Raw genomic sequence first — 10,964 nt, 5'->3', positions numbered from 1 at the left:
GGGCTTGGGCCCAAATGGTTTGACCCTATCCACTCAAAGAAGACACAAGAAGCTTCTAGATTAGGTTACTTGTTGGATAAGATTAGAGGAGGGCAAACTTGTACATCTCTATAATTTTTTTTTTTAAGTTTAGAGGTTATGGCCGACCTCAACCTGTATTAAGATAATCTCTGAAGTACATAGTTCCTTTCCTGTCCTCTTCTACAATAGAGTATAACTTAAAGTTTAGAGGAGGGGAGAAGGAAACAACCTGATCAGTAGATGATCTATACAACTTCGAAAGGTAATCAGCTGCCTAATTACCATCTCTATACACATGTTTAAAAATACAATCCCTAAAAGAACTTTTAAGGGATTTTATCTGGGCCACTATATTGGCGCAGTACCACGGGCTTCGAACCCTTCCATTGATGATGTTGATAGCGCCTAAGGAGTCAGAATTTATTTCCAATTTTGCTATGCTTAATAATTGGGCTTGTTTAAAGCCCACAACAATAACAAGAAGTTCCTGGAAGATGACCGAAAGCTTTGAAGAACTTCCCGCAAATCCCACAATATATAAGTGTAGAGATGCCCACAAAATATATAAGTGTAGAGATGCCACAAAATAAGGGAGCTAGTTAACTAATAGCTAGACTCTAGTAGGAGTAGGAGATAAGAATTTAGTAAATTGTTTTTATTTACTTTTAATTCAATTATTTTCCATTTTCATTACCTTAAAGCTTGAAGCTTTGTTTATCTTGTTGCTTTTCTTCCATTCAAAGTGTTTTATCTTGTTTTTCATAACAATAATTCTTCAAAACATCTTCTAAATCATTCATTCACCCAACTAAAGTTGGTTATACTAATTTGAATCAATCAAATGAGTATAACTTGCTTACCAAGTTGCCTTTTTCATATCAAGTTCTTCATGTTTTTCATACCAAAACAACTCTTATTTCCATGTTTTCATTATCAAAACAATAATAGCTAGTTCTTAACATCAAAAGCCATCCCAAAAACAATAGAGGAATCAAGAAAAAAAGTGGGGTTTTCTCCATCACCATTCTTCCCACATAGATTTAAGATGAACAACTTCAAAACCCCAAACCCACCACTTTCTACTTATTCAAATGGTGCCGCCGTCATGGATCTACTAATATGAGAAGAAGAGTGAATCAAAAGGGGAGTATCTCTCTCTTTTCTAAAATTTCTCAACTTGTTTTTCTTAATTTTTAGTTTATTTCATGTTGGATCTTACTAATGCATTTTGTTTATGATTTCAGGTCTCACTTTGAGCTGAAAACAACTTTGTGAAGCAACTGGAGGAAGTCGGTCAAAAGTGGCTGGAGCACCGACCGTAACCGCCCTCGCTCGACTCAAGCCCGCCCGATCCGACTTGCGACCCGCCCCTCTACCTTGCTGAACTAGGACAAATCCTTGGCTCAGATTGAAGGCTTTCACTACAACATAAATAACATACAATAGCATGTGCCAACTGCTATCACAGATCTATGATAACATTTCCAGAATGCTAAGGCAAGCTATGCTATCTTAGGTCCGTAGAAAAGATAGCATTCTCTAGTGTTATTACTAAATAAGCCACAGCAGTTCTTTGGCATTGTTATTGAGTACTTGTATCACTTTCTAAATGCCACCATAGAATCTACTAATATAATTGTAACAGAGTGCAATAATAGATGAGACAAAGATAGAACTCTCCATAAGTCATCATTGAATGCATAATTAATGACGTTCTTAGCATGCTCTATATTTACTATTAGTGATTGCAAAATATAACCAAATTCTAAATGCTATCATATGCAATGCAATGTTACCGTTCACACTTTAAAATCTAAATAGCCGGATTTTTCAACCAAGCCTAATGGTTTAAATGAAGGAATTAATCATGTTAAACCTACAAGGCTGTAACAAACCTGGATGTACACAATAACACATTCACCAAAACATTCTTATAACATTTGAACAAGTTTCACATAAACAGATTGAATGAACGATCGTCTAATACATGCACATATACACGTAGATCAGACACACTACCTTAAAATAGTTTCAACAGTACATATAAGTTCCTTCTTTTCACAAAAATAACAAAATGATACATGAGTACATGACCCAATGATATATAGCAAAATTCAGCTACCCACCAATGCTCCAAAATTGATAAGAGAAGGAATGTAGTACCATCACCATCACCATCACCTGTAAATTTATCAAAAAACTTGTTAGTTCTCCTTTGCAATGCCAACAAGAGGACTCTCAAAAACTTGATGGGAATTCTGGAAAGATATCAAATCACCTCAAGCCAAAATATAACCAAAGAAAAGTGCAAGTTCTTAAGCAACATGCATCATCACAAAAAGTAGGAGATATAGGAGCTACTAGGCATCAAAGAAGGAGAACTCCCGGAAAAAAGGGATCCCACTATTTCAAGGCAGAGTCACTAAAGCTTTAATGGCACCACTGACTGAGAAGAATCACAAGCTGGGTTGGGAAGAGCCTCTCATTTCAAGTTAGTGTGGAACTCAGATTTTAGCATATTTTCCAGATTTACCGCAAGCTGGATTCTATGCCATTATTTGTCCCCGTGCTAGTTTAGGGGGAGGGGAAATAGAGCAGGGACTGGCCCTCGTACCCGCCATGGTACCATAAAAAAAGGGACAGTCCTAGGAACATCCATCGTAAGCTTTCTATAAATTCCTAAAGAGTGCAGTCATGGTACCATAAAAAAAGGGACAGACATTCAAATGAGGTGGGGGCTTCTAATTAAGAGATCCTATGTGAGACAGATCAGGGGCAAACATTGACTATTGTAGGATATTGTGATACTACTATATACTACTTATAAAAAAATATCATGTAAGTTATTTATCATACCTACAATATATACTCTGTCATTCTGTCATCCTCTTCCATTTCGTCATCATGTTCGTCTTCCTCTTCCATTTCATCATCCTCTTCGTCTTCGTCTTCCTCTTCCACAATGTCGTTTGAAGGCAGCATGATTATATGATCGGTTGGCCAAGCAATTGCAGCACCTACAACATCCTGGATTTTTTTTATGTTAGAATTTGGCTCCCTCCACAGCAATGATGAACCTTTGAGGGACTTATCAACCCAAACTTTTGAGGTGTTTTTGCCAAGAGGCTTGAAGTGCACCACTGTATCTGGATTATTTGTCACCCAACGTCCCTTAGCTACTATTTCACTAGGATTCATCCAATTAAGCAGCTTGCATTCGCCACCTTCCTTCCAAACATTATTTTCACGTTGTGCCTATAAAGAAAACACTCAAATTTATGAGACCAGAAAAGTCAAAACTAAGTCCTATCCCAATTATAGATCTAAACAAAAGTATGTACAAACCCAACCAAGTAAGCGTCATAATATCGCAAGGTCCATATAAAAAATCACCTGTTGAGGAGATAAGTCTACTTGCATCATTTGATTATTTCTTATAGCACCACGCCTCTACAAATATGAAGAGATGACCACGATAAAAGGGAATACAAGAAAAAATATAGAATTAAGCATCTAGAGTTAATAATAACAGTGCCACGGGAATAAAAGAAATAGTTTAACCTGTGAAGCATATGAGTTTTCTTGCATCACTTGATCATTTCTTATATATTCATGGCTCTAATAAGATTGTAAATACGTTGTGAGATACACTTCCCAAACCAAAAGAAGCCTCTACCAAAGGTTAAAAAAACAATAAAAGGACATAAAAATAATTTAGTATAACCTCTTGGGTAAATGCATTTTGTTGCATCATTTGCTCGTTTCCTCCGGACTATTGATCCTTCAAAAGTAAAATAGCCACGTTAAGGTTTAAAATACACTTATGAAGCAGTTCTTGTTGATAGGTCTTTATAATGCACTCAAATTCATACCCAAACAACAAATAGAAGAAAGTTTTGAACTTACCTGGTTTATCAACTAATCTATCAAACTCTTTTGATCGATAATTATGTGACCCAATCGCTGAATTTGTTCCATCATTGTTTCAACTTTTTGTTCTAGTTGAGTCACCTTTGCATTGCTCTGTGCCCTAACCTTTATCTAGGATGAAGTAACTCCAGCTCCTACCCCTCTAAACCGACCATGGCGCTCAGGTCCAAGTACATGTGCAAGTGCATCTTCTCCATAGGAAAGGGGAGACACATTTGGAGGTTGTGAAGCCTTAAACTCTTGAACTTTTTTCTGATTTACACATAAGAAATCAGCCATTAAACAATAACTTGTAACTCAAAAAAATCAAAAGAATATGCACTTCGATGTTTACCAAACAATCAGCAACAGCTTCATTGGATGCTTCACCACTCTTCTTTGTATGGCCACGACATCAAACATCGACACAGGTTATAGATGAAGGGTATGAACTCTCTTTTTTCTACAAATAGAGTATCCACAAAACAAATCATACATTGAATATTATTTAACAACTTCATTTCTAAACACTAAAAACATCACATGTTCAAATAAACCTATATCGCGTGTCCAAATAAACCCAGCAGGTAACTCAACAATTAACAATTGTGTTAATAAACCTTTTAGACGGTATCCAAGTCTGTCGCTTTAGTTGGTAGCACATAAACAAATTCAAATCTTAAAAAGTTTATTAATCCTCCTATAAGGTGCCTTTTCTAGGTCAAAATCAAATTCCAAACAGTATAGTCAGCGTACTAGTGATCCAAGAGAATACCATTTCTTATTCTATGTGTGCATATCCCTTGCGACTGCCTGTATAAGGGAGGACTTGTTTCCCTTTCATTGCCTTGAACTTCCCACTCTTCTCCTACAACAAAAACAAAACTTTATTGAAAGGAACTTGTACAAAACTTTATCTAATGCTGAAGAAAAAAAATGTTCCATTGTTATCCTTACGGTGAAGTCCTTCGATAACCATCGTTTTTGAAATATATCCCACTCCACTTATGCAGTGCCACCAGGCTTGAGTTTCTTCAAATCCTTTCTCTTAGACTTGCTAAGTTTCCCCCTTAGTCGTGATTTATATGCTCGCCAAAGCTTTCCCACCATTTGTAGCGTATAAGCTTTCTCTTGTCCATCGTCAAACTTAAAATTTTGCAAGAAACCAAAGCTTAAACATATGTTAAAATTGTTGAACTTACTTAATTCACGTTACTGCATATTCATACAATTTTTTATTGTTTAGTTTACCTTAATTGATTCCCATATAAAGTTATTTGTCTCCCCTAGAACCTTCCTCCAATCATCATAAAGTATGGAGACCATCTCTCGTGCCATAGCACCAGCATAAGAAGACAATTTCTTTGAATTTGAACCAATTGGTTTACCTTTGTCATTAAATTCAACCTCTATGTTACTCTGATATTCCAAGTACTTACACTTTGTAGGCCCACGAGTAGTCTTTTCTTTTTCCTTTCCCTTATCTTTTCCATTTTCATCTATTAGAAGGCTTGAATAACTTTGCAAAGGTGCATCTTGAGAATCTTGCACTGACTGGTCTGAACGTCTCTCTAATATGCACACCCCTGTATTGGGGTTATTCCTAAGTGCAGCTTCAATTGCTCTTCTTTGCTTTTCTACCCTCTTAGCGGCCTTCCTTAAACTCTGGATATGTGAGCATACAGGAAAAAAAAAATTAATCTGTAAGCTCAAGAAAAACAAATATGAAAGGAGAAGATAATAAGCATTACCTCTCCCTGACCATGAGATGACATCTTGAATGTTTAACAAAGACACAATAACAAGATCCTGCATATAGAATAACATTAGTACCAATGATTATAAAAACTAACACTGGAAGTCAGTATTATCTAAGACTAAATAATAATATAAGTTGTTCCATAAAACACATTAATAAAATAAGAAGACTAATCAAACAAGCATTCCCTTACTTGAAACATTCCCAAACAATTAGGCAGATATGGCCTTGCAAAATAGATTTTAAAAAAATCAAAAAACTAGTCAGACAAACATTCTCTCACAATCACTTCTCACAAACATTCCATTAGACAAACATTCCCTTACAAAACAGATTTACACAAAAAAGAGACAAAAATTATATAAATAAATAAATAAAAACAAAGGAAATCAGACAAACATTCCTTCACAATCAATTCTTGCATAGCCACCATCTCCGTCATCTATACCAATAGCAAGACCTAATATATCATGAGGTCTTAAAGGCATATCGACACTGTCATCATACATCTCCACTTCACGATAACCCCTTACTAGAGCCATCAACACGACATACCAGTTTGATGAATCACTTTCCTTATAATAAAATACTTTTTTCGCTTGTGCTAGAATGAACGAGTCTTTTCCAAATTGGTTTTGTCCTTGGTGGAGGTTAACCAAGGTAAATCCTTCCTTAAATTTGACACCATTAGGTATGCTGGCCCAAACACAATCAAACAAAGGAACCTTAAAAGTACTGTAGTCAAGTAAGATTATGTCCTTTATGACCCCATAGTATAATACTTCGTCGACAACTTGATTTGTCTCCTTCAAACTAGATCTACACATGGTTGCTGCCTCAACAGAAACACCGCTATCTTGTGTTGATTTGTTATCATCCTTTACACGGTAACATTTCCCATTGATGATATATCCAGTGTACGACAACACATGATTTCTAGGGCCAAAAGCAAGTGCCTCTAAGACTTTTGAGGCATTACTCATCTCGCCGTTAATCTGTCAAGAATCAAAGTACACATGTTAAAATTATATATCTATTTAAATCTACATACATGTTACATAAATAAAACAATTATCTAACCTTATCTTTTAACTATGTGGAGAAGTTTTTAGCATGTGTATTCCAAAGTAAACCTACATTTCGGGAGAGACGTTTATCTTATTGCTTCAACTCGTCTAGATGCATTCTGTGTAAAAAATAAAGTAAATGCACATTTATGTTCGAACAAATATATATTTGCATATTGATTCTCATCACACTTACTTTATATATGGTTTCACTTCAGCTGCATTAAACAACACATAGCGATGAGCATTTTGTAACTTCTCATCACTTAGTGTTTTGAACGATGCCTTAGAAATTGGACGACCTCCAAGCACAAACTCATTCTCAAAATCATCATTTCGGCTTGGTTGTTCATCCATTTTAGCTGCTTGCTTCATATATTCACTGCAGAACCTCATGGTCTCATCTGCGAGATAGCATTTTTCAATGCATCCTTCCACTCGAGCACGGTTTCTAACATGTCCTTCCAAATACTTCAGGAATCTAAGAACATTTAAACATATAAGACCTTATTAAGATTATACAGACACACTAATAATCAAAACAGTTATTGATACTAGTAAATTGCTTAAAATTTAATCACCTTTCAATGCCACACATCCAATGCAAATGGACAGGCCCACATTGGCGAGCTTCTTCTGGCAAATGGATGGTTAGGTGGACCATTATGTCAAAGAAGGAAGGAGGAAAATATCTCTCCAACATGCACAAAGTCACAGCAACTTCTTTCTAAAGGATTTCTATTTTCTCTCTATGAAAAACTTTTTGACACAATTCATTGAAAAATGCACATAATCGAAAAATGGCAGTCCTTGGTCCTTTTGGAAGAAGACCTCTTAATGCTAGAGGCAAGAGTTGTTGCATTAGCATGTGACAGTCATGTGACTTGAGACCGAGAAGTTTGCAATCATCTAACACAACCCGCCTCCTAATATCTGAACTATAACCATCATGTAGCTTTAATTCCAATAACCTCTTGCAAAAAGTTTGCTTTTTCACCTTCGATAATGTGTGGGGCACTGGTGGAAGATAGGTTTTCTTCCCTGCTTGGATCACCGGATGCAACTCCTGCCTTATTCCCATATGTTGCAAATCCATACGAGACTAAAGTCCATCCTTTGATCTCTCTTTAGATTCAAGCAATATGTGAATAATGCTCTCACACACATTTTTCTCAATGTGCATCACATCAAAATTGTGTTGTAAAATCAGATCCTGAAAAGCAAACCAAAATTAAAATTTAAGACTTCCATTATAATTAACTACAAACATTAAAACATAATAAACATAATTACCTCCCAATATGGCAATTTGAAAAAAAATGGACTTCTTTTTCCATATTTTGTTGATGGGTTGCTTTTTAGGCTGCCTCTTTCTCTTCTTTTTCTTTTTCTTTTCATTTCCCCACTCAATACTAATGTCTTTAACCTCATTCAAAATTTCAGAAATAGTCATTCGTTTAGGCTTCTCCCTGAACTCATAGTTCCTATCAAACCAACTTCTTTTCATCCTATACGGGTGATCGGGTTCGAGAAAGCGTTTATTACACATGTATACTGTCTTCGTACTTGAGGGAAGCCATTGCGAGCAAGTATTAAGACCACAAAATGGACAAGCATATTTTCCCTTTACAGTGCATCTGGCTAAGTTTCCATAAGCTGGAAAATCATTAATTGTCCACATCAAAACTGCTTTCAAGTTGAAGTAGGACTTAGTGAATGCATCAAATACTTTCACTCCCGTGTCCCACAACTTTTTCAAGTCATCTATAAGTGGCTGCAGATAAATGTCTATGCTATTCCTAGGCTGTGTAAGCCCTGGAATTAACAATGATAGCATTAAGTGTTTCTCTTTCATACACAACCATGGAGGAAGGTTATAAATAACTAGTATCACTGGCCAACAACTATATCTAAAGCTAAGATCACCAAAAGGATTGAATCCATCTGCAGCAAGGCCGAGCTGGAGATTTTGAGGTTTATTGGCAAAGGAAGGCCATTTACTATCTATTTTAGACCATGCTTCAAAATCCACTGGGTGGCGCATGTTGCTATCATTGCTCTTATTGTTGTAATGCCATGTTAACTGTTTTACAAGTTCAGGTAATCCAAACATCCTTTTGAACCTTGGGATTATAGGGAAATATCTCAACACCTTCGCAAGGGCTCCATGTTTAATTTGATTAGTCTGCTCATCTACCATCCATCTAGAAGACCCACATGTAGGACAAATCTCCCCATTTTTTAATGCATCTCCTCTAAATAGACAACAATCATTAACACAAGCATCAATTCTTTCTACCTCAAGCTCAAAATCTTTGATCATCGACTTCACAGAGTTTTTTGAATCAGGAACAAGATTACCTTCAGGCAACATGTCATGTATTATCTCCAAAATTTTATTAAAACTATTATCAGAGAGGCCATATGTAACTTTATGCTTGTACAAAAGTACAGCTGCTGATAGCTTTGAGTACTTTGAGCATCCTGAGTATAAAGGCTGCTCCACATCTTCCAAAAATTCTGTGATGAATTCATTCTCCTTTATCTCCTCCATAGGTTCTGAGCTATTGCTATCATGTGCATACACAACTCTACATAACCTATATGTCTCCGTATTAGAAGCTTCCTTATCAAGGGTTGTATTAGCCGTTTTCATGGATGGGCCATAGTATGAATTAGGCCCAGAGAATAGGCCCAAGACCATACAATGCCCCAAGAGGTAAACCTAAAAAGGAGATATAAAAGGGAAGTGAGGGGAGAAAAGAGAGGAGACAACTTATGAGAAAAGAGAGAGAGGTGTAAATAGAAGGAGTGGCTGTGAACTACAGTGGCTTGATCCCGAAATGGGTATGTAGGCAACCTAATTGGTGCAGCCGATCAAAAATAAAGCTTAAATACAAGTAAAGATAAAAGTCGTAGTAAATGGGTGCGACAAATGGCGCCATCTGTGGGGACCAGCCAACATTGATTTGAACAACCTTGAATGGAAATTCGTCGAAGACGACTTATACGAGCACATCAATGCCCCTAAATGGTTTGATTTCTCCGCTCCAGATGACTTCGGTGTCCATGATGAAGCTTGGTTTTGTAAAGCTGAGTGTCGGCATCCGAAGACAGCTGAAGATTTTGTTAGATCAAATTCTAAGTTTACTTCTAAGGTGAAGCAACATTTGAGATCAATTAGTGCTTCTGAAACTCTTCCTTTTTGAGATCGTAATCTCAGAGGAGGGTTTATGTCATCGACAATAGCATCCATGAATCGGAGAGTGAACAAATCCAAAACATTTACGCCACCTCAAGATAGAGTACAAGAAGATCAGGAGAATGAGAATCCCAATTTGTCAACTCCTTCAAAGAACAAAAACATGAAATTAATAGAGAAAAAGAAAATTTTGGAGAAATCTCCTTTAGATTTGCTTCAAGAAGAGCGAAAACCGAAGTTAAAGAGTACACTTTGGGCGAGTCATTTGTTTGTTGGGAGAGATTTTCAATCAGATTACTGAGTTTTGTCACGAGTTGAAGAAAATGGTGATGAAGAGAAAGGAACGAGAGAGTTCTAAGACATTGAATGAGAAAGAGAAGTTGTTAGAAGGAGAGAACTCTGAGGAGAGTTTTGAAGATGTGAAAAAAATTGCGGTTGTGGAAGAAAATAAGCCTTTGCTTGAGGTGGAGAAGGGTGTTCTTCAGGAAGCAGAGCAAAATAACAGAGGGGGATAATGGAGCAATTTACATAGAAAGGGAACAACCAGAATATATATGTTGTTGGTAAAGAAGCCAGATCAATGGAAATGTTCTGGATATTAAAGCCTTGCTTAGCAAAGTAAAAGAGTTAAAACGTATTTGAGAGGAGATTTTGTGGTGGAAGTGTGTGTTGCATTTTGGTTTTGTGCTGTATTTCATTTGTTGGTGTTCAAAAAGGAGACGAAGTGGAATGGAAGGGTGTTGCATGTGGCGATTGTGATTCTGGGGCTGGTATTTGTTGTTTCATGAACATGGTCTTTTCGCTTGGAGATTTTCTCTGTAAAGGAGGTCATGGTTATGGTGAGCTAAGAGTTTTGTCATTGCTCCACATCACCCTCAATGCCCGATGGTTCAGCTTCGATGTAGACGCAATGAGAGAAGTATTAATTGCAGAGCCTAGTTGATCATTTTTTACTAGAAAATGGCAAAGTAAGACTGCACATGGTAACAGAGTGTGAGTATTGGAG

General features: G+C 36.6%; 1 protein-coding gene and 1 pseudogene across 1 annotated transcript; one reads left to right on the top strand and one right to left on the bottom strand.

Moving 5' to 3' along the window:
- Positions 1 to 7,943: 7,943 nt before the first annotated feature.
- LOC147509259 (uncharacterized) lies at positions 7,944 to 9,412 on the bottom strand. The gene is made up of 2 exons (XM_086597754.1): positions 8,050 to 9,412; positions 7,944 to 7,969 (listed from the first exon to the last, which is right to left on the bottom strand). Exons 1-2 carry the CDS (start codon positions 9,410 to 9,412, stop codon positions 7,944 to 7,946), a joined length of 1,389 nt encoding a protein of 462 aa, XP_086453880.1.
- A 187-nt stretch (positions 9,413 to 9,599) lies between these two features.
- LOC147509258 (uncharacterized) lies at positions 9,600 to 10,473 on the top strand (annotated as a pseudogene).
- The last annotated feature ends 491 nt before the right edge of the window (positions 10,474 to 10,964 follow it).

This window comes from Coptis chinensis, chromosome 3 (assembly GCF_015680905.1).
Source record: "Coptis chinensis isolate HL-2020 chromosome 3, ASM1568090v1, whole genome shotgun sequence".
Lineage (NCBI taxonomy): Eukaryota > Viridiplantae > Streptophyta > Magnoliopsida > Ranunculales > Ranunculaceae > Coptis > Coptis chinensis.
The sequence above is the reverse complement of the archived record's forward strand: the minus strand, read 5'-3'. Positions and strand labels throughout refer to the sequence as shown.

What these genes read in the sequence shown, in the direction of transcription:
- LOC147509259 (XM_086597754.1), bottom strand. Translation starts at nt 9,412, where the DNA reads ATGAAAACGGCTAATACAACCCTTGATAAGGAAGCTTCTAATACGGAG. An exon ending in TCAAATTGCCATATTGGGAG is followed by an intron (nt 7,970 to 8,049) that starts GTAATTATGTTT and finishes TTTGCTTTTCAG; the next exon opens with GATCTGATTTTACAACACAA.